The 24,083-nt window shown below is 47.8% G+C and overlaps 1 protein-coding gene across 4 annotated transcripts in view; it reads right to left on the bottom strand.

The window, feature by feature from the left end:
* Positions 1-24,083, bottom strand: part of TRIO (trio Rho guanine nucleotide exchange factor) — a 363,915-nt gene that overhangs the window by 34,037 nt on the left and 305,795 nt on the right. For all 4 annotated transcript variants that reach the window (XM_027125334.1, XM_027125333.1, XM_027125336.1 and 1 more), the window contains exons 35-37: positions 7,285-7,577; positions 5,732-5,902; positions 3,087-3,182 (exon numbers count right to left, since the gene is read on the bottom strand). In XM_027125334.1, coding sequence (XP_026981135.1) covers positions 3,087-3,182; positions 5,732-5,902; positions 7,285-7,577 — 560 coding nt within the window. The remainder of the gene's footprint in view (positions 1-3,086; positions 3,183-5,731; positions 5,903-7,284; positions 7,578-24,083) is intronic.

Raw genomic sequence — 24,083 nt, 5'->3', positions numbered from 1 at the left:
ACGTGGAGGTGGAGAGAGAGGCGAATTCCAAGGAAAGGTGTGCAGGGCGGTTTCTCCTTTTCAGACGGAATCTGCAGGTTCAGGGCGAGGAGAGTCAGTTCCCTGAACACACACCGCACGACAGCAGGACACCTTCTCCCCTCGCCTTCCCAGTCCACTGCACACACAGCTTTGGCGGGATAATGGTTCAGCATTCAAATCCGATCACGAAGTCATGAGAGCCTAAGAGACGGCCCTCAGGAAAACGAACAGGAAGACCAAGGAGCCACGGCACACGGCGAAATACGCAGGAGTAACTCAGGGTCATGGGGAGCGTGACAGGGTGAAGGCTATTAAGATGGTTCACTAGAGGTTTTAGTGACAAAAAGTACTTCCTGTTTGAGGATTAGTGACCAGAAACCAAGGGAGAGTTGTTTCCCCTGAAAAGAGGGCAGAATTTAGATTACATTCCATGTAGAATGAAGAAGAGATGCGCTCACCATAAAAAGCCTAAATATGGTTCTGCAACGGGGAGGGGAGGCACGAGTGAGCGCCCAGGTGGAGGGAACCCGGCTGGGAGCTTAACAAACAGCAGTCGGTTTACCATCCCCTGTTTCCAGCTGAGAGATGGGCTCAGAGAGGCGGAAGCGGTCAGTAGGAGAGTCTGAACCCACACCTATCTGATTCCAAAACCTACGCCCTTTCCACTCTGCCAACAGCTTTATGCCCGTTAACTTCAGAAGAGACACAAGTGAGTAGAAATAAGTCCGTTTCAATGGATAAAGTTTAATTATTCAGAACTTAAAAGGGGGAGTAAAGCAGTAAGAGCTGAGAGACCAGCCATAGATCTCCTCTCCATCTGAAGTCCATCTGAATTAATTACACATGAATCTCAGCCCACTTACAATGTAATCCATTCAGATACTTGCAGAATAATGACGAGCAGGTTGACAAAGTGTTGTCTCACAACATTCCTTGGGAAAACTACTTAAATTACTAGACAAAAATGATTTTAATGATCATATAACTGATGTGTATAAACGGCTGTTTTGAAAATGTTTAAGGATGTTTAAGAATGCTTGAAAACTCATTAGATATAATTTAAGCATCTTTTTAGACCATTAATCAACTTGTCTCTCAAAAAGATAGCCAGGATGTGGTTTAGCTCAGTTCCTACTGACATGATCCCAAATTTTTGACCAGTGGAGTCAAGTTCTTGACTTATTTACCAAGTCCTAGCAGCCCTCCTGCCTAATGTCTTGTCTAAGCTCGAAGCCCACTGCGTCCTTCTCAGATCACAGCACAGAACACCAAGCAGGGAGAATTCCAGCTACGGCAGGGCAATACCTGTCAGTCTGAATTTTGGATACAATTCCCCATTTGACCTAGTCAACCAGCCTCATTAGAAGCTGCTTAGGGGTGGGTGGGAGAAGAAACTGGAGTTATATGCATGGTACCTAGTTAATACTGGCTTTGGAAGATAAATTCCTAACTTTAAAGAAGTACAGTTAACTCTTGAACAATGCAGGGGTTGGGATGCTGACTCTCTGTACACGTGGTTCCTCGGTATCTGTGGTTCTGATTCTGTGGATTCAATCCAGGGCAGACTGTGTTGTACTAGAGTATTCACTATTGAAAAAAATCTGCATGTAAGTGAACCCACGAAATTCAAACCCACGTTGTTTAAGGATCAACTGTATACCCTTTGATCTAGCAATTCCAGTGCTGGAAATTTACCCTACATGTTTCATCACACATATAAATGAACAATGGATGTTTATAACAGTGAAAATTGAAAACAATTGATATATATTATTATGAATTTATTTAAATAAATTATAGTAGATTTCTATCTCTGCCCCTTAGCAGCTGGTCAACTTTTTAAGCATTCTGTGTGCCTCAGTTTTCTCATCTGTAAAATGAGAATATGATAGTACATGCCTACCTCGTAGGGCTGCTGTGGGGAGTATACACAAAGAAACTGTCTGGAGGGAAACACATTAAACTCTTATGGAGAATGGAATGTGGGAGAGGCCGAGGGCTTTTACTTTAGGAGGTGTGACTTTTAAAAGATGTTGTAGGGTAGCAGGATATACTAGTCTAAAATGTTGTTACCATTACTGGGTTTTCTATTTCACAGGAAAACTAAAGAAACACAGAAGTTTATTGATTTGAATTAGTTAGAAACAATGCAAACCTGTCTAACTTCAATAAATCAACATTTGATTTGGGGCTTTTATTAAATGAATCCATGTTGACCAAGTGGCAACAGAGAGGTCACAAAAAGAATAAAGCCCTTATACAGCAATGCAAACCCTTCTCTCTCATACACTGCAAACCCAAGTGAAAGATCTCAGAGACAGAGAGAGAGACTCCCAGTGGTGCCTGGGAGTCCAATGACCCTGTGCACAGCTTCGGACAAGACTGGAGCTGACCACACTGGCTATGACGGTGCCAGCACCGCAGACAATGTGGGTGCAGGAAAGGACTGACCTTGGCTCCTGGGAGGTCCCTCTAAGCCTGTGGAATGTCCTGCCTGATGAAGTCTCTGTTTACCTGGGGTTTGGGGGCTAAGACAGACAGTCTATGCTAACAGTGTGACTTTGGGTGAGGGCTTTGGTCCACTTCCTATCTTAATCCCTGGAGACGCAGGGGACAAGGGTGAGCCATGTGAGCTCACCCTCGTGTATGTGACTGAGCCCAAATAAAAACTCTGAACACCAAGGCTCGGCGGGGCGGGGGGCGTCCCGGCTGGTGACACCCTGCACATATCATCACACACTGTGCGAGGTGGGGAGAGTCAGTGTTGTGCACATGACTCCACTGGGAGAGGACAATGGCAGCTTGAACCGGACCCTCCTGGACCTGCTCCTGCACCCCTTCCCTGGCTGATCTTCACCTGTGTCTTTTCACAGCAATGAACCGCATCTGCGGCTTCTCTAAGTTCTGTAAGTCCTTCAAGCCAATTACTGAACCTGAGGGTGGGCCTGGGCTTCCCGAACTCTGTCCTGCAGACCAGACCCACACCTGGACGAGGGCCCGCCCACCTACAAGTAGCACCCTGGAGCAGCTTCCAGACCTCAGCCTGAGTCTCTGGGGAGCCTTACCATCTTGCTTTTCACGAGTTCCTCGATCGCACTGACAAGCTCGGCTGCGCTCGGCGTTTCGGAGCTGGTGGGGCGGACTAATAACCGAGAAGAGGCCTATGGAGGAAGTTGAGAAAAAGAGAGGGGGAGGGAAATGCCTCGTGTTAGTCACTGGGCAGACAGAATTCTCCTGCAAGCTCAATCTCCTTTCAAAAGTAATTCCAGACAAAAAGACCACAAGTTTGTCTTTGTTTGCATTTATTTAAAGTCATCTTTTAAAATTTACAATATTCTGACATGAAATACTAAATAAGACCTGTCTGGGATACATGTGGAAAGCAGACAAAGTCTGTTTCTAATCAGCAGTCATGTACCATCAGAATGTTTTTCAAAGAGGTCACTGGGCACGGGAAAATTCTAACTTTTGCAACTGCTGGCTAGGCTACTGGCTAAGGAGGAAAAGGCAGAGAATCTGATCAACAGAAGAGTGAAAGGCTTAAGGGCTAATGAGTGAACCCTTTAAAAAATCGGGAAACAAAACTGGATACTAAAAATGGCTTTACTTTGTGGATGGGGTTAAAAGAAAGAAACAAGAAAAGGAAAGGAACCGGGAGTACTGGCCAGACAGGGAAGAGGGGGACAAGCTCACCATTTTCTGTGCCATCCACTTCCCCAGTGATTAGTGCAGAGGACAGGAGATCTGTGGCCTCACAAGCTATCAGATGCCATTTACGGCTAGAGTCGGGGTGTACGGGGTGCACAGGTAAGGGATCTGGGGGAGGGGCTGCTGAGTTCGAGTTTCAGTAATTAGCAAACACGCTGTGTTTGCAGATTACTTGCACCGTTAATTTACTGGAAACTAGAAGAGGGGTGTAATATGAACCTTGCTTCATATTAAGGACAGCAGAGATGCATGTGACACACGGCTAGCTGTCCTAACGATGCATGTCTCACAGCAGACAGATACGGATTTATACGTTTACAACGAGGCTGTTACAATGCGGATCCAGATATGCACTTGGCAAAACAAATGTTGGCTTGGTCTAATGAAATCTGGAAGATGAGGTGAAGAAAACAAGGAAAAAATTCAAATGGAGAGGTAAGGAAACTGAGCCCAAACAGACACGGGACACAAATCAACATAATGCTGCCGTGAAAGTTTACGAAAAGAGAAAACAGAACAAAACAAAACATTAGTCACAAGATAATATACTCTCCGGGAACATCACTATAGACTTTTGTAAAGGAAGAATTTCTGTGGGTAATACCCAAAGAGGCAACACAATAACCGATAAGTGATTTTGGCAAACAGAAGAATATAGCGCAATCCACTCTTTAGTGGAGAAAAAGACCCTCTTATTCGGTGAGTACGTCAACCAGGCCTGGCACCTCACTTTCGGCTAACCTCCACATTTACACAATTCCAGTTTTCTGCTTTTAAAGAACTATGGCTTAGAACGCTACAAAATAACCCAGGAGCTATCAGAGCCTGGCTTCCTGGCGGGTCTGCTCTGGGCAGTGGGGCGCGAGCTTCTCTCCCATCTCAGGCCACCCTGCCCACCGCACCCTGCTGCCCATGGCACGGGGTCTGTACCTCAGATGCCCTCCAAACCCCAGACTCGAACCCAAGCTCCCTCCTTCTGCCAAGCCCACTGCGCCCCTGCTGTGCACTGAGGGCCCCAGAGCGGGAGGGAGAAGAGGAGTTCTACAGAGAAGGCGCCTCAGGTTAGGGCTAATGCGTGATCGGCCTTTGGCCTCACGGCCGTCGGTCACTGAGCCAGGACGACCCCGGGTCATCACGCACGGGCCCATCCAGCGCGAGTGACTGTGTTAGCACTGAGGGAAGTCAGGGAAGGAAAAAGGGGAAGAAGGGGGAAAACTGACGAAAACATCTGTTTTATTCAGAAACCTTAGTTTCTGCCAAAAAAAAAAGCACCAGTAATGACTCCATAGGATGGTTTTCAACACCTGCCAATTTGGAGAAGCAGGATGGGCCAGAAATTGAGAGGATGTATAAGCCACAGTTACCAGGTTTCCTTCTTGATATTTTAGGGCTGTACAGAGTAATTTTAGATTATGTAAGAACTCAAAAAAACCCAGAAAACAAAAAATAAGATTTACTTGGCTTGAAGCCTCTGCATACATCCAAAGAGGAAATTCATGGTTTCGAACTGATTCCTGCACTTTGACAAACTCCGGTTTGACCCAGATGTTTGCCATGCTGGTAAAAGGAACTGGACAGCAATACCATCCCATCTGAAAACCACACCTGTGTGCAGACACCTAACAGAGAGAACCAGATGGGCTCGTGTGCGTTTAGGACGCAATCACGCAGGTGGCGTGAGACTTCTCTGCCCTCTTAGGGACCCTGGTTAGTACAGTGAGAAAAATTAAAATGACTTGAAAAGTAGCGATTACGAAAGCATCCATTAAAAATGCACTGAACGTATTTATACAAGCACACGTGTACGAGAGACTGCGTGCGTTCCTACAGCTTAGTCTAAATGGCCTTTGCTATCTATATTTTTGGGGTGAAAGGCATCTTCCAGGTGCCTTTTCACAGCCCGGGTCGCTCTCTGTGTCCTGCAAGGAGGCTGGGGCACAGCGGCAGGCAACCGCCAGGCCCTCTCCTGGCGAGGCTCGGTGTGGGCGTGGGCCCCCCTTACCTTGTCGTCCTGTGAATCCGGCTGCAGCAGGCTGTGCTGCTGGATGGCCATGGGCGGGGGCAGGGGCACGGCGTCGGCCCCCTCCTCCCCTTCTTCCTCTCCGCAGCTCTGCATGCCCGAGGACGAGGATTTGGAGAGCGTGCCGCTGCTCAGGCCCTCGTTCCGGCCTCTCTGAAACCAAACCGACATTCGCCCATTGGAACCCGGCCCTGACTGTCCAATGTCAGTTCACAGAAACTGAGCCCTCAGGGGTTAACTGGAAAAGCACAGCCGGGATCGAAACTGAGAGCAGAAGTCAAGGCCAAGCTCCTTCCAACCCTGGCGGGAGCTTCCACTCCCTCCAGCAACCCAGCTCCCTCGCTTGCCAACTTGGACGAGGGAAGGGCCACTGACAGTGTCTTGGGAAGGGACTGCCAACGTTAACCGTTAGGCTCTGAACACATCTGATCTTCAAGAAGCCAATTTAAAAAGAAGGTTCAAAAATCTGAACCGTAACCCTTAGTTTCTCTAGTCTCATACTTCACTTTTTGTTACTTTGCTCAAATAAAACTCACTGACGTCAGGAGGACATAAAGAAAAATACAATTCAAGGTGTACTTTAAGAATCTGAGTTAAGTATCCCATTAATTTCCCCCTACTCTTACTTTTAGAAAAAAATTTCAGTTTTTCATGTCTATCACGGGGACACAGTATATAAAACAGAGAGATGAGGACGTAAATGAACCCTACGCTCCCGTGAAAACCCACGGCGAAAACACGCCCGGGCAAAACGCAGCAGAAACCTCACATCTGCAAAATAAATTGAACGACACAAATCCTGTCTTCGCTCTCTCTCTCTGCCTTTTTCTGAGCCTGTGAGGGAACTGGGGGATAGGGGTCCAAGTTAAAAACTCTGAGGGCCCCTCACTGACACCACACTGCTGAAGGTTCATCTTGGGGACCATAAAGGAATTCGGTTCCTTGCAGTATAATTTTAAGCTCCCACCTCCTCCAAAAAAGGGGAAATTAAAAATAATTCCTGGCTGACCTACATACATTTATCTTCGATGACATGGGAATAATCCAGTATTTACTGCTGGGTTAGCAAAGTATATTAACTGTGTGCTTTCTACTCAGGACAAGACATAAGCATGAATATGTATGAGTACGGGGGCAGGGGTGGTGGTGGAGGTAATTGGAGGATGCAAACATTCCCTTAGTCCTTCCAAGTCTAAAACTGGTGCTTTCCTTGCAAAATGCTGCCCCCGTGGTTGAGTGCTACCCTCAGGGGCCACGTAAATCTTTTGCCTCCCGGGAGGCACCCCTGGCTTTGCCTGTGATGGAGGTGAGAGGGGGCTACGGTGGCTGGGCACCACATCCTCCTGAAGCAGGCGGGGTTGCCCACGGTCCTCTGATTTCTTGATCCGAGGCCACGCGTGGGTCCCTGACTCTAGACGCTGCTAGAGGAATGGAGCGGGGCTCTGACCCTGGTCCTTTCCAGAACTTAGGGAAAACCACCAGACGAGTGTATTCGCTGTTCCCACGACCCGGAGGGAGATGCCGGAGGCCCTGACCTCTTCCACCGTCTCGTCCTGCGGGGTGGCCGCGCTGTCGTCCGAGTCCTTCTGCGAGCCGGCGTCGGCACTCTTGCGGACCTCCCTGCTCTTCTTGTGCTTGTGGGCCAGCTTCTTCACGTGCCCGTCAGCCTTGCCGCTGCTCAGCCGCCGCACCGGGCTCGTCAGCCACTTGCGCAGCGTGTTGCCTGGGCGCTTGGGGCCCGGGGAGCTCTGCGCCCCCATCATGTGGGGCTGGAGGGAGGCCACGGAGGCAGGCGGGCTGGCATCGTTGCTGGAGACGGACAGCGAGTCTGCGGGGCAAGAGCGAGAAACAAACAAGTGTGACTGGCAGCCCCCAGAGTCCTGGTTGGTGCCGCTGTGCCGACGAGCAGCGTCACCACCCAGGTGAACACCAAGTTCAGGGGCCGCCGGGAGCGGTTGTCTGGGGGCTCTGCCCTGGGGGGAATGTCCACATGCTCACCCATCCAATGGCTCCCCAACTTGAGCTTTGCTAGAGGTGATTTTTCTCCAGGTGTATTGCCCCCTCCAAAACCCCCCAAGTCACCAGTCCTGGAGACCAGCATCATTATCGCACAGGCTCAAAATGTCACTGTCACTTAAAATATCACAGACATTGGAGGACACACTGTTTGAATTATTTTCACCCATCTCCTTGACAGACAAGAACCAAGAAAGAATGGCTTAAAGAAGAATTTAAAGGAAGTTAAAAACTAATCCTGGTGGATAAATGTACAGTTTCACTCACTCCCATGAATAGAAGTACCACTCAATAAATAAACATGGGCTTCCTTGGCGGCGCAGTGGTTAAGAATCCGCCTGCCAATGCAGGGGACACGGGTTCGAGCCCTGGTCTGGGAAGATCCCACATGCCGTGGAGCAGCTAAGCCTGTGCGCCACAACTACTGAGCCTGTGCTCTAGAGGCTACGAGCACAACTACTGAGCCCACGAGCCACAACTACTGAGCCTGCACTCTAGAGCCCACGAGTCACAGCTACTGAAGTCTGTGTGCCTAGAGCCCACGCACTGCAACGAAGAGTAGCCCCTGCTCGCCGCAACTAAAGAAAACCCACGCGCAGCAACAGAGACCTAATGCAGCCAAAAATAAATAAATTAAAAAATAAATAAATAAACACACACGAGTACAGGCACACCTTGGGGACGTCGTGGGTTCGGTTCCAGGCCACTGCCATAAAGCCAATAACGCAATAAAGTGAGTCATAGAGTTTTTGGTTTCCTAGGGCATATAAAAGTTACGTTTCCACTTACTGTAGTCTATTCAGTGTCCGATAGCATTGTCTAAAAAAATGTACATACTTTAATTAAAAAATACTTTATCGTTAAAAAATGCTAACCATCATCTGAACCTTCAGCGAGCTGTAATCTTTTTGCTGGTGGAGGGTTTGAAAAATTGCAAGACTCAACAAAATGTGACACAGAGACAAAAGCAAGCAAACGCCATTGGAAAAATGGCTCCAACAGACTTGCTCGATGCAGAGCTGCCACAAACCTTCAATTAGTTAAAAATGCAGCATCTGTGAAGTACAGAAAAACAAAGGGCTATAAAACGAGGTATACTTGTATGTATGTACACGTGCGTGGGTGTATAAATCGGTATAGACGTGAGCTGGTCAGGCATTGTGACAAACGGCACCCTTCTAGAAAGTTCAGTGTGGAAGGGTAAAGCTGGCTGGTTCACTGGGAAATCCGGCTCACGGCCCCTTGTTTCCCAGCTGTTCTCTGGAACTACACAGGCATCTGCAGCCTCTGCTCTCAGCCTCAGCAAAGTTACTTCACGTGTTGGAGAAAATACCAGTAACACTTGACAAAACAACAACAACACGTTTTAAAAAGAAATGTGAGTAAGAGAAACCTTCCTCAAGTAACCAAAATGTTACTTGAAAATATATCCAAATGAATCTTCTCACTGGACTTGAAAAATTAAATATAGTCGACCCTGAGTTGTTAATTTTTCAGGAGAAAAAAGGAGACATAAACACACTTAGGTAACAGCTGACACTCAACAGATCTGTGGAATTACGTGAGACGTTACTTTACAAACAGAAGACCAGTGACCTGGGACACTTCTTGGCCCTGTCCCGAGCACTGGACTCTGGAGGACTCCTCCCACAGCAAAATGGAATAAACCGCTTCACTGTAGGAAATGGAAGGAGCGAGATCATTCACTATATGCTTGTTATTTTCTTAAATCTTGTTAAGTCTTGAAAATTAAAATTAACCTTTAAAAAGATGATGTTATTCAGCTGCCTGTATTAGCTGTATTTACCTCTGCGGCACTGGAGACCATTACCTGCTGCAGTTACAAAGCAAGGCAGTTAATTCCAGTCCTGTGATTACATGTACGACAGAGTTGACAGCAGTTTCCCGCTCACGCTCAGATGCCCGGGCGAGACAGCGGAGCGCCGTCTGACTGCTGCCCGGTCCCTCCTCGGCCGAGCCTTGCAGGGGAGCAGGGGAGAGGGTATAATCTTCCATAAACAGATGACGCGTTCCAAGCTGGATCACTCATTCTTCAAAGTCTAGATTTTCTCAGAGGCAGACTCAGGCTCAATACAGCATCTCCCCCCTTCCTCGTGTATATATGTGTGTGTGAGCATATATTTTTATTTTATTTCTTTTCACAGAAGAGTGACTAAAACGTCCCCACGTCAGCCTCGTTTTCCTCAGGTACCATCGGGAGGAGGCAGCAGAACGAAGCCATGAAGTTAACAGCACGCCTGCTGTAAGGAGCTTCCTGGGGACTTTCTCAGGTGCTGACTTAGGGTAAAGGGCAAACAAGGCAGGCACTGTCACTACCCTGGGCACTCCTGCTGCGGTGACAACAGGAAGGACAGAAGGAAGAGGAGGGGTTGCACAGTCCACGTGTAGATGATACTTTACTCAGCTAAAGTGTTTCTAAGTACCCACTATCAATATTAGCAAGGCACTGTGCTGGCCACAGCAGGGGATGTACTTCATAGGCGTTTACTGTGCCTTTACTGTGCTGGCATGCAGAGCCAAGCCCTGTACTTGCCACTGGACAGAGATGGCAAAGCCTACATCCTCCTTTACCCCGGGGACCCACCTGCAGGGCTTTCAGTGATCACATAACCATCATTCAGGCAGAACTGTGACACTTCATGCTGTAAGTGAGTACAAACTCTCGTAGAGGTTGAGAAGAAGGGGAATCAGGTGGAGGGATCACGGAGGCCTTCCTAAAGGAGGTGACGCTGAAGCTGGCCTTTGAAGGAGCTGGGCCTGAACAACCCATCAGGAGGAGCTCACAAGGACGTAAGCTCCAGGAGGGCGGGGGCCTCGTCTGACGTGTCTCCGAAGGTGTGCCCGGGGCCTGGCGCGGTGCCTGGCGTACAGCAGACACCTAGGAAGTACTGACTGGAAACAGCAGAAATCCCAGCCCAGAGAAACAGAGCAAGCTGACCCGCGGCCCTGTTCTCGGGACGGGCGTTGCTTCGAGGAATATTCACTCAGCCGCAACCACACGAGACAGAGAACCACGAAGGTGGCGCCCGGCTGGAGGGGGGGGTGGGCGCGTCCCCGACAGGTGACGAGCGTCCGTGATGGAGCTCCGTGGTAGGAAAACGACAGAGGCAGACTCGCTTTCATAAAACCGAATCAACTGCAGGCCTCAACGTCACCAGCAGAACCCTCACACGTCCCAAGTGACGGGGACACCGCCTAAGCCAACAAACGAACCTTCCACATGTCTGGGTGCCTAAAAGCAAGCATCTGGGGGGACACAGCACGGGAGCAATGCGGCCCATAATATGAACCTTCAGTGAAGAGGCCGCCCACCGGGAGACCTGGCACAGTCTCTGTGTCCCCCAAACGTGCGGGGTTACGGAGAAGTGAGAGCTCTGGGCCGGGTGGGCAGCTGAGGGCCGTCGCCCCGACACGCAGACCTCGCCCCCGGGCAGCAGCCCCAGAGGCCTTGGGCGGCACGAGGCGATGAACTGCAGTCCATCACCAAGGCCTCATGGGACCCGGCTGGCTTTGCAAGTGTGATTCTCAGGGCATCCCTGCCTTGCTTAGGAAAGGAGATGGTGGTTCACCAAATGGTTCAGAAAGAAAAAGAGATTAGAGACGACACTGCCAAGCTTCTCTCTGGGTGCTCAGCTGCGTAAGAGTTGGTTCTCTGCACTTTGAGAAGTAGGTTCAAAAGAGATTTTTTCCCTCAGTTGGCAGGTTGAGCATTACCAACGTGGCCGTGGCCTGACCAGTCCAGCCTAGACCCAGGAGGGAGGCAAAGCTGTCCAAGGTCAGAGCTCACCAGGGCTTCAGGGAATAGCGGTTCTCTTCTTGAGCTACTATTTATCGTCACTTAAGTGACATTATTTCACTTTACTGGAATATTCATGACTTAGAAATATGCTAGCAGCAATTACAAACTAAGAAGAAAATTTCGTCGTTTCTTAAATTTTACCTTGAAAATCTATTTCGTTTCAGAAGTCTGAAAATGTAGAGGGAAAATGTCTTCCCCTGTCTCTAAGATTAACAGATATTTCGTGCTGTGCAGATCTGATACATTAGTCACAATCCGGGGGATTAGCAATGAAAAAATGACCACAAACTAAAGCAAACAGATACGTTCCTTCTCTCGCCAGTTTGTTTTTAACAATAATACTTAATTCTTCATGCTGTTTGACACTTTCCAAAAAAAAATCTTATTTTTTTCTTTTCAACATAGAAACCCATTTTGCCCAAATCAATGGATTTTAACAGTCCATTTACATGCTCTGTGACATAATGCATAAATCAGATTTTAAAACACTTAAAAATTACTTAAGTCAATTATCAATAGAATGAAATAAAGGACCTGCTATTATTTTTTGTTATCTTAAGAACAGACTTTGACCACTAGACCCACTGCTCTGATGCAAAATTTAAATTAAACAACGGGTCCTAATGACATCTAGTAGAATTAAGGTCTCCAGTGTTACCGGAGTTATCGTGACTCACACGATAAACGAGTTCGGTGGTCTCCTTGGGAAGATTCTAAATTACTGGTCTGCACACAGGTGCCTCACGCAGCTGAGCTCCCGGCGGCTCTGCCCCCCTGCGTCTGAAGGGTCACGATTGGGCACAGACGCTGCTGGGAAGGCCCCCTTCCTCCCTCTGAGACCCCTCCTCTCTGTTCAGGTGGATTGTGGGCGGCTCAGGCCAATGACAAGAGTAATCCTAGGGCGGAGGCCCACGGCCAGGCTCTCTTTCATGACTGCAGTTGCAGCTGGGTAACTGTCAGGACAGGAAGCCACCGTGACCTAGACTCCAGGCTACACGTGGGCGGGCGCTGGGTCTGGTTTGTTTACAGCTACGTGCTCAGCTGGCACATCCTTGGAGCTTAGTAAGTTTATGGTGAATATATAACGAATGGGTCGGGACTTCCCTGGCGGTCCAGTGGCTAAGACTCTGAGCTTCCACTGCAGAGGCCCAGGTTCGACCCCTGCTTGGGGAACTAAGATCCTTCATGCAGCAAAAAAAACCCAAAAACCAACAACCGAACGGGTGAGTCAGTGAATTGACTGCCAGCTACAGGCTGTTTTCCAGCCTGAGCTCACGAGCCTGATAACGTACGTTGACCCCGTGAACAGTGACATCCTGACTTGGTGCTATACCCCACCAGTTTGGAGACGAGCTACAGGTCACATCTAATTTTCGTCCAGCTTGTGAGTCTGAACTATGTACGTACAAGATGGTAACTCAGAGTACATGAGAGCTGTCCCTGTACCGGCCTGCCCTACGTGATGCCTTCTTGCAGGCGAGAGCCAGGCCCAGGAGCCCTTGGTGAGTGTGGGGAGCACGTGAACACCCCCCAGCACGTGCGGTGTGGGCAAGGCGGCAAAAAGAGGGGTCGGGACTGAACTCACCTGAGAAAGACGATGGAAAACTCATTTGTCACTCAAGGCAACTGTACTGTCCCTGTTCCCATCTTCAGTTCCCATCTCTTGCCTTCCCCTCAACTCCTACTTTCTTGGAAGACAAAAAAGACTTAACACTCAGTACATTCAGTACTGCTGCCTTTCCACCCTGTCACCGCCGTCCGCATCTATGAGGATGCCGGCACTCACAACACGCCTCGTTGGGATGTGCCTGTCTCTTCCCAGCCTGCGGAAGCTCCGCTGATGCAAGGTCCAGGTGGGAGATCAGCTGAGGACGTCGGAAGGACTCTGGACTTGTCACAGGGTCTGAGTTTGAGACTGGCTCTTCCACTCCACGGCCCTGACCCAGGCCAACATCCTGGCACCTGAATTCCCTCATCTCCCAGGGCTACGGTAGGATTACATGAAGGAGCGAGAAGGAATGAGCTTTGCAAATTGTAAACTGCTATTTGCAAACATAAGATGGTTGAGGCAAGCTTCTCCCGGACTCCCTGGTAGCACAGAACTTGCTACATGGCATGCATGCAAAACTGTGAGTACCCAGACAATGGCGATTTGGATTAATGATTTTCCAATCATAGGCCTAGCGTGGTAAACAGCTACATACTCAGTCATTTTTGATGTATGAACGATGAGTGAGGCAACTTAGATGAATTACTTCATTCTGTTTCCATTTTAAAAAATAACTTGTCCCTTATTAAGAGGACAGGGTAAACTGTAGCATAAAGATACTGTCAGCACGTCCCACTCATTTCAAAAGACGCTCATGTGTGTATAAGAGAAAGCCAGTTGTGAGCTGCCTGAAGCCCTAAGAGGGGAAATCAAAGTTTCTCTTATTTTGAAGGGAAAACAATCCCACAAAGATGGTTCTCTGCTGAAGTCAGAGTTCACCCAAAGTCCATGCTAGATTTCTTCTTAAAATTAAGAAAAAAACTTAAAAAAAAAGGAGGGGGAAGCGGGAGCCCTGCCCCTCTGGCCGCCACAGGAGAGTTCCACCATGGGAACACACACAGCCCCAAACTGGGAGAAGGGAAACCGCCCTCTAGTCCCCGTCTCGACAGTTGAGACATCTGTGATTAATAAAGCCTTTTTTTTTTTTTTCTAATGTAAGAAAAAAAGGAAAAGGGACCATATCCTGCTAGCTGCAGACTGAGAAAAGGATCACGTTTCATTTTAACCCTCTCCTTGTTTTCACGATGGTAAGAAGGCGTGAAGATGTTCCTAAGTGTCCCAGAGCACAGACCGGATTGCCGAGGGTGCTGTCCCTGAATTCAAAAAGCCAGCCCCTGAGTTTGAACACGCTTCACCAACACGCCCTCTTGCTTGCCTCCATTTCAGCCCTAGCAGCACAGGGGCTCCAGGAGGACAGAGATCGCTGCTGCTTTGTTCAGACTGTATCTCTAGAGTATAAGGTTTGCCTTTCCCTTCAAGCGAGCGCCTCACAGATTAATGGTCACTCAAAGCAATGGGGCAGCGGTTCCACACTCTCCCTGGCAGGTACTGGGCGTGGGTATCTGACAAGTCGTCCAGTTTCCTAACGGTGAAATGACTGCGATTCTTGACCAGGCTGCTGCGGGGAAAAGGAACAAAAACGCCTCTGTCAACATATAGCCTAACACAAACACGAGGCAGTACTCACATTTTTACACAGAAAAGGGAAACTGCGAAAGACAAGCAATAAAACAGGATGCAGTGGGGTGGTGAGATGTGTAAGGGTCCATCTGAAAGACAGGCACCCCGGGCTGAGAGGAGGAAGAAAGAGCAGTTGGAGAGCAAAGCCGGATCTCTCTGCCGGCTGGTGCTGCCGTCTTCGCTGTGTCACCGAGCGTCTGCTGTGACAGGCACCCTGCGCTCTGCAGCACCGGCCAAACGTGCACACGTGGGACCAGCGCCAACGGCCTGTCACGTCTGAGGCACGACCACCACGCAGAGGCGGACACTCCACACTGGGACGCTTTCCAACAAACAGCTGACTCACATTTCAATGGCTCCTCCACGGAGGCTCCCAGAGCAATTTTAGCTGATTAGTTTTAAAGAAAGGTATTCCCATCTTTCTGTCCATTGTAGGTGTTCAAAAATATCTGTCAAATGAACCTTGCAGGGCTGTCTTGATGCGGACCCCAAACAGGGTAAGCTGAACCCAGAGCCTGGCACCCTCCCAAAGCAAAGTGCTAATTTACAGCTCTGGTTGGAAGGACTTAAAGAATTGCTTATTTAGCCATTACTGCTATGGGCTAGAAAAAGATAATTCAAGGACACTTTAACGCTGAAAACAATTCCACCAGACCATTTTAGAACAGACTGGAGGGTGTGATCAGGCATGCCTGGCCTCTGGCACTCTCTCAAACCACCGTCTTGTCATGAATTCAATGCAGCAAATCACCTTTTATTTAGGGAATTCTTCCACTGTACCAGGAAGGTTGTAATGGACACGTGGAAGTCGGGTCTCCAGATTACTTATAAATCAAAGAGAGAGTAAGTTGTTAGCTTATGATTGCTGACTGGGTTGGTTAACGTATTTTAGAGCAAAATTTTCTGAGTAAACGATTGTCATTTGTCTCTACAATTTTCAAACTGGATTTTAATTCCCTGCTTTTAGAATCAAGGTAACTTTTTTGGGGGGGGAATAATAATTGAAAACGATCACACACTAGAAATTCTCCTGAAGGTCACATAGAAGGTGAGGTCATCCTATATCATTCTTCCGGATGCCTTTCTCGGGATCACATCTCTCTGATTTGCACAGTGATTACAATTGCCTGGGCAGGCTAGGTGTCTTAATTCACAACAGTGAGGAGTGAGATGAAGCTGGGGTATTACTTGGAGAACTTTAAGTAACTAAGAAGAAGTAACTGACTGCCTGGTGATATGGTTACACTTTTGGTGGGTCAGAATATAAGAGCAAGTATTTTATAATACTTGCCCCAATTTAAATCCTTTTTCGTGAATAAGTATCTGAAAACTTTTCTTGCTAGACTCCTAATTTTCCATCTGGTCACCTCACTCATCTTCTGTCTGTGAGAGCCCTTGTTTCTTAATTTGTGCCTCAGCAGGGGCTGAGACACAGGCTTGGACAGGACGCTGCATCCTCGGGGGGTTATCTGCTCCTCTGCACACCCCTAGGCTCAGGCGGGCCAGGGCTTCACTCCGGGCTGTCACTGTCATGGCAAATGCATGTTAAACATGCATGGGAAACAATCAAACAAACAAACAAACATGCATGGGAAACAATCTTTTTTAAAAAGTTAGAAGCTGCACAGAGGCACCGAGCGCGGATGTGGGATGGTAACGACTGAAAATGTGGCAGAAGAGTATTATAAACCAGTTTCACGTACTTCGTCATTTGGTGCAGTGGGTCCTCAATGCAAAAATGGGAACTCTGTCTCTGCTTCAAATATGAAGTGAATACAGAAAACACGAAGAAGCAAGATAAATTGCCCAGCTTTTTTTTTTTTTTAAATAATCCCTAGATTTAACCAGAGGTCCAGCATAGCACGGCCATGGATCACGCAGTAATGAAGAACACATGGTCTCTGCCGCCTGAGAAAACGCACATGAATGACCAACACATTCACTGTTCCCTGTGCAGCCCCCTTCCACGAACTCACACCATGGGAGCGCTCACTCTCAGGCCACCTCCCGGGACCGCTGAATGGAAGAACATAACATAACTACTGGCATCAATTAAAACACTCAACTAGAAACAACTGGACCCAACTGGAAGCAACTGCTCTACCTTTTTCTTTGTGAAGGCTGAAAAGCAAGGGTGTGTGCGCACACACAGAGCAGCTGACCCGTTTCGTGCACTAGTCCTAGGGAGTCGTGTCATAAAAAGAGAGGGTCCTCGCACCAGCACCTCTCCGCAATGTGAGAAGCAAGAGAGACCCAAGGCTCGTGACCTCTACCCAAACAGAGCATGCAAACAGCGGCCGCACGTGCAACTCACTCTTTGAATCTTAGGGAACCTCTAAACGCTATTTATTCTTAGTGCGGCTTCTCGAAACACCTAAACCATTACATAGTCTTTGGAAAACGTGGCTGTGTCACAAACACAAAACTTCAAGCGCTGTTCTTCCACCTCAGATTCATTCTTGTGAGAAATGCTAACCTGTCAGAATTTCTAGTCAAAACCCATCTCACTTGAAAGGCTTGCCCTCCATCCGAATGTCACTGCTTGAACTTCCCAAAAGGAAGTGTGAGGAACTTAAGTAAAGATGCAAGCAGACGGCAAAACCCTTTCCTTGGCGAATCAGATGAACAGGAGACCACATACTGCCAAAGTGGAAAGCTGCAACGCCCCAGAAATGAAACGAGGAGGGAGGAGTCATTACTGACAGCGGATAATAGAAAGGGTGGGTGAGTCTGGACCAATGTAAGGCATTTAATACAAATCTAGTGAACTGAGTTATGAAGCCCTCAACAGAACTGGACCTGGCTCATCTGTGGGACGAGGAACATTCCAGGTATCAGTGGGTCTGCTGCTGGTGACTGTTTATCACCAGGCTGTTGGCTTCCAGGAAGTGATGAGATTGGGAGCTGCCATGCCTGGTGACCAGAAGGCTGAGAGAGGGCAGCCGCGTGCCAAGGGGCAAAAGGGGCCGTGGCAGAGACACGGCTGTGCTGTGACCTGCCTGCCTGACCCGCTCCCAGGGGTGCGGCGGGGAAGGGCGGGAGGACCTGTGTCACCTGCTGGCCTGGAGGATGGAGCAGACGTCCTCGAATGGTTAAAACCATGTGGTCATAAAACGACGACGCTGTCAGAAAGCCCTCTTCTTTGGAATGCCAATGTCATGCCGGGGCTTACTTCTAAGGGGATCTTTCTCTGCTCTGGGCAAACTGGCTTTGTTTGAGGAGAGTTTCTAGCCCATGTTCCTGTCTCCTTGGAATGACAGGGCCATTTTCTCTGTTTTTTGGTTTTCTTTTGGTTTGGTTTTTAATGCGGACTAGCCCTTGAAATACATATTTTGGGGGAGATGAACAGCAGGCTTTTCCTGCAACCAAAACTCTATGCTGCCCCAAAAGGCAAAAGAAATTCCTGAAGGGCTACCTTGCCAGGGAGGGCTGGGAGGGGGTTGGGGCTCATTCCTGACTTTTATACAAGGACAAAAGCAGATGTTTCAAGATATCCTTGCTGGATGAAAGAAAGACACTTTTCCAAAAAAAAAAAACGACATAAAAGTGAGACCAGAAACACACACACACACACACACACACACACATATAACCTTGCAAGCTGCAGACGTTTACATCCCCATGCCGCCATCCCCAACCTGACACTCCCAACCCAGTCCCCATACTCCGAATGGACGGGTCCCCCCGCACCCCCCGGGGATGTCTAAAGGGTGAGAGGCCGGTTAGCAGCAGCCTCACATGGAAAGCTCTCCAGCCAGCGAGTGGCCCTGCTGCCCACCCTGCGCCCCACGCGCCGCTGGCTGCAGGTGAAGTCCCAGGCCTTGGAAGTGACTGATGACACCAGCGCTGACACCAGTGGGGGCAGAGGCGGGGGAAGGGGGCCCTCTGACACCTCAGCTGGCTCCACGGCCCCCTCCTACGTGATTAAAAGGTGTCAGCCGGAGACCAGGCTGCTTCTGTGGGGGTTCTGCACGAGAGGGTGCTGCCCCCGACCGCCGTGACCACACCGCCACGCTGGCAATGAATGACATCCTGCAGGCTGCTGCTCTGGCCCAGGGCTGCTTAAACGCTTAGAAAGCACAAAAGCTCCCAAAGGTGCCTCTGTTTGTTCGGCTTTTTCGGAGGCTGAGATCCTCTGTGTCCCCCCCCCCCCCACCAAAAGTCAAATGGCTGTTCTTTTCTTTACACAAAGAAAACATAATTAAAAAAAAAAATTTCTGCATCTTTCTCAGATTGCTTAGTATTTAGTATACTGCTGACTTAGGGATAATGAGGTTTCCTCTGTGATAAAATGGTGGGTTGTTGATTCTTAATTTCTTGATTTGGGAAGCTATTTCCAAGGCAATACAGTATATATTATTGCCCTGAATGGATAATCATCTTTCAAGGGAACAGAAAGTTAATTTGTGGGGGAAAAAGGAATCACACGGTGCTCACAAAATATTCCCTCCATCTCATCCTGGCTTTCAGAGGTTCTTACACTGCTAATTAGAACCATGAATGTTTAACCCGTGGGCAAAACTGTCCCTGCTGTCAAGCACAAAGTGTTAGTCAGTGGAAGATCTAATCTTATTTGAGGGAGGCTGACATTTGGAACTGTGCTCTTCATGATGGATATTGATGCTTTCGATTAATGTCTTCATATTGTTGGCAAAAGATAAAATAACTTGGGCTACCTTTTTTTTTTTTTTTGGCGATACGCAGAGCTCTCACTGTTCTGGCCTCTCCCGTTGCGGAGCACAGGCTCCGGACGCGCAGGCTCAGAGGCCATGGCTCACGGGCCCAGCCTCTCCGCGGCATGTGGGATCTTCCCGGACCGGGGCACGAACCCGTGTCCCCTGCATCGGCAGGCGGACTCTCAACCACTGTGCCACCAGGGAAGCCCTTGGGCTACCTTCTTAAAGAGGAAGCCAAAGAATTTTTTTAGGGGGCAATGTGTAGATTTTTTCAGTTGGACATGGCTCTAGGTGAAGCCAGGGACATGCAAAGACACTCCCTTGCAAAATGGTTTAAGAGAACATTATGCAGTTAGTGATTTAAACTACGTGATTGATTTATTTCAGGTGGTGACAGATTTCTCTTCATTCGTATATAAATTTATTATTACTTTTAATTTAGACCAGATTCAGAATGCCAACACTGTTGAGTCTTTTTCCTACATTCCAGAAAATGCATGAATTACATAAGAACATTTCTAACCAAAATACGCTATAAACTACACAAACTTATGAACTTTTTTTAGAGCCACATAACTCATTCATAGAGCCCTATACTCATTTTTATGGAGCATCAGGAAACAAAAACTGGCCTTGGAATGTTTTGCAATCAGCTTGCCAAGCACTATCACTCTTCACGTCATCCACCCAGTAGGTTAGCTGAAGTTTCGGTCTCAAGGGACGGAATATTAGTTTAGAAAGAGTTACAGCTGTGGAGAATGAGGAACTGGACGATTCCATCCCCCCACCCCCCAAAACCACAAAGCAAGTATCTAGTACATTATATCCTAGGGTCCGTGGTTGTTTGGTTCAAAATCAGAGAACCAAAAAGCCCTAACCAATTAGGAATTCCTTTTACAATTGTATTTTAGTAACACCTTTACCAAAAGCAAAATGCTACTCTAACTAAAACTAAGCACTTGAAAAACAGGATTAAAATGTTAACCACACAATTGTGGCTTTTTGCGCAACTGCATGTGTGCACCCTGCATCCACAATCCACTTAACCTTATCTCGCCTGATTTTATGACATCTTGCCCCCTCACTCCCCTGTAAGAACTGAAGGGCGCTGAATTTTATTTTTCAAATTATTATTTCATACTTTCTTGAGGACTGCCCACTCCCTCTCCAGGATATCACATACTAACACAACAACAACAAAAGCCAAAACACAAAATGAAAAGAGGATCAGGGCAACTGTTCCTAGAGTTCTTCACGTCTCCAACACCGGAGGTGAAATCTCCACCTATGATGTGTCTCAGGAGGAGTGCGCAAGGCCAGGGCGGCCTTCTAGCATCCCCCGCACTCCTCATGCAGAGGTTGTCCTGTTAGCGTCTTCCCCACCTCGGTGTTACTCAAGCAGCTGAGTAACTACAGTGGGAAGGAAGGAAGGGAGGCCTGGAGTTATTCCAGGAAGGAACAAAGCTGCCTCAGAGACAAAGGGAATGAAAAGAACGCCTCTGCTCTGAACACCAATTAACGGTACAAATTCTGTCCTTGGCTTTAATTAGTGCCCCGTGTGATAGAACGCCACTGCTGAGGACCGGGGCGGTGTGGGGGCGGGGTGGGGGGGGAGGGAAGCAATAGGAGGAAACAACCAAACAGCCTCCGCACCGGGCAGGGTCTAGCAGGGCTGGGTAAGCGCTGTGTGCCCGAGAGAGACAAAGGGAAAAACCTTCCATTTCCAGTTCTACGTCATAACGAGCACGGTCCCTTCTTGTTACTGAAGACTCTTCGTCAACTTCACATGTGTTTCTGGCCATTGGGCCATTTCTTAAAATAATCCATCAGCTTATTTAAGAGCTAAAAGAGGAAGGGGGGTTGCCTGGAGGAGATGTCCTTTGTCTCAGATGTTTCTCAGTGGCTCCATCCTTAGAAGGAAGAAAAACTCTAGTCTTTTTGCAAAAGGGCCATTTTCATGACAGTGTGAACTGTTACTACTATTAACAAGATGTGACAATAGACACTTTCTTTAACCGTGCATTTGAGAAAATGGACGGTGGAAAGCATTGAGAGATGATGTCTTCCAGTCAAATTTTAAAAGTATAAATAAAAGAGACATCATTTTTTCATATAAAAAGCCTAAAAATTTGTCTGAACATTGTCACTGGTTGCCTATGGGTGTTCTCTCCTCCCCTCTGCTGCTCCATATGTCTGTGAATTTTCCTTTTTTTTTTTTCTTTAAACCCTTGGCATACAGTTTCAGAGAAACACCAACTCTGTGTTGGGCTGGTACACTTTGTTCACGTTTGTGTGGTTTTATGTGAGAACTGTCAAAACTCATGAGGAACATCTGGGCTGCGGCCCCTCAGCCCAGCCTCTCCCGCCCATCCTCAGGGGCAGGCAGGGGAAGCGGGAGCCTCGCAGGGTGACTCCCAGTGCATTACCCAGTCCCAGGCAGACTCGCCACCCTGAGGCCAGCTGGAGCACCTGGAGGAAATTCTTCAGCATAAAACGCCACGAAGCCTAGCTGAAGGGATACAAAGAGCACACACCGAAGGGGGCTGACAGCTGAGGAGAGAGAGGAAAGGCTTCCAGAACAAGGCAAGGTCAAATTCCAGAACAAGGCAAGGTCGCCTGGCCTGGAGGCTCCTAACCTGGGACCTTCAGGGCACTGGGAGGGAACTTTTCAGCCTATTTTCCACGTGAACTTCAAAAAGCTTTACTATTTCAAAATTTGTATATTCCCCTTAAATAAGGCCCAATAACTTAACATTTCTTTGCATTTTGGCTGGAAATATGCATGTATACAAGTTCGGCACGTAACACTTCCTCCCCCCCGCCCCCGCCAAACTTGTCATCATAAGCTCAGAGGGACAAATACATCTTTGATTAGTGAAAAGTGAGAAAACTAATTAAAATTATTTTATAATTGTGGTTTGCCGAAAATAAAAAAAATAAACTTTACTGTAGTTTTTGAAGAGCATAATAACCATAGCAGCAAGCTTCCTTTTTAAAAACATTTTCCAGGCGAGGAGACTGCAGTTGAGCAAGATTAGCAAGGACCTGGCTCACTCTGGCAGGGGGGCTGCCCAGACAGGAGCACTGGTGGTCTGCTATGCACAGTCACACACTACTCCCATCGTTACCATGCCTTAAACTCGGATTCATTTAAAAATACTTAAGGGGCTTCCCTGGTGGCGCAGTGGTCGAGAGTCCGCCTGCCAATGCAGGGGACGCGGGTTCGTGCCCCGGTCCGGGAAGATCCCACGTGCCGCGGAGCGGCTGGGCCCGTGAGCCATGGCCACTGAGCCTGCGCGTCTGGAGCCTGTGCTCCGCAACGGGAGAGGCCACAGCAGTGAGAGGCCCGCGTACCGCCAAAAAACAAACAAACAAACAAAAAAACTTAAAGAGCAAAAAAGATTTAGGATAGAATTTAGTTTGCACAGTACTTGCATGCAACAGTCAGTCTTCATCGTGGCAACAAGACAGTATTGTGCCGAGTGCTTCTGTGGCTTCGCTCACTCACAGGAGACTGATGGCCTGTGCACTGGTTCCTTGACGTGAAGTGGGCACTGCTGCTAACCACCTGCATACTTCTAGAACAAGTTTCACATCCCTATATTTAGCCTTTGAAAGGTCTGTCCTTTAATTTACAAAAACAAAAACTGCATTGGTGAGAATCCACACTCCTCGTCGAAAAAGAACAAAGACAACTTGAAGAGAGTTCTAGAAGAATGCTGAGGCACACAGCTCCCCGTGTACAGGGGTCTGTTTAACATTAAGGAGGATCACCACTGTATGTTTTTCCAGCACTGGAATAGATTCCATGTGTCCTATAAACGGGAACGCTTATTTCAGAATGAGAACCAACTCAACAGTCCCACTATCTTATCAGGATAAATGGGCTCTCCCACTGGAACCCTCTTAAAAGATAATTTATCGTTCTCCTTGACCTCACCTTCTCTTAAGTCCTTTTCCTAACAACAGCTTGGCAGTAAAAGTCTCAGGGCTCATCATGGCTGTGTGAGTGACTGGAAATGGCAACATCTGCAAATAAAATTCCAAGCGAGACGAATTCATATTTGGACAAGAATGCCCCACTGCATACGTCAGAAAGCAGAAAAACTGCCTTTTCCCAACGTACTCCAATAAATGAACTCCCAGATTGCTGGTGGGTACAAAAAAGGCTTTGCAATCACTCTCTACGATTTGCTGGGTATTTTAAAGCTACTTTGGGATTCATTTCTTGCATATTACTCAGAATCATCATTTTTCATTTCCCAATCTGATGCATATATATGTCCCCATAATCAACTGAATGAGTGGAATCAGAATGCATTAAAATATCACTCTGATATAACATGGCATTCAGGAAATTGCCTAGGAATTACTATGAAGGTTTAGAAAGAGATGGACAGTCATATTTCTCTACGGAAAAAAAAAAAAATCAAAGTAGAGTTTTGCTTTCCTCTTCTAGTCTTTACTGTGAAGAGATTAATTTTTTTTTTCCCCATGAAAATTCCAGTGGACATCTATTTCTTTCCAAATTTGTGTTAGCTTAAAAATTTTGTGTGACAGCTCGGATAACATCACCTGGAGTTTCCATTATAG

This window comes from Aethalodelphis obliquidens, unplaced genomic scaffold (assembly GCF_003676395.1).
Source record: "Aethalodelphis obliquidens isolate GAN/ISIS:26980383/991018 unplaced genomic scaffold, ASM367639v1 scaffold29, whole genome shotgun sequence".
NCBI classification, from domain to species: domain Eukaryota; kingdom Metazoa; phylum Chordata; class Mammalia; order Artiodactyla; family Delphinidae; genus Aethalodelphis; species Aethalodelphis obliquidens.
Note: the sequence above shows the minus strand (reverse complement) of the source record. Positions and strands in the feature narration are given on the sequence as shown.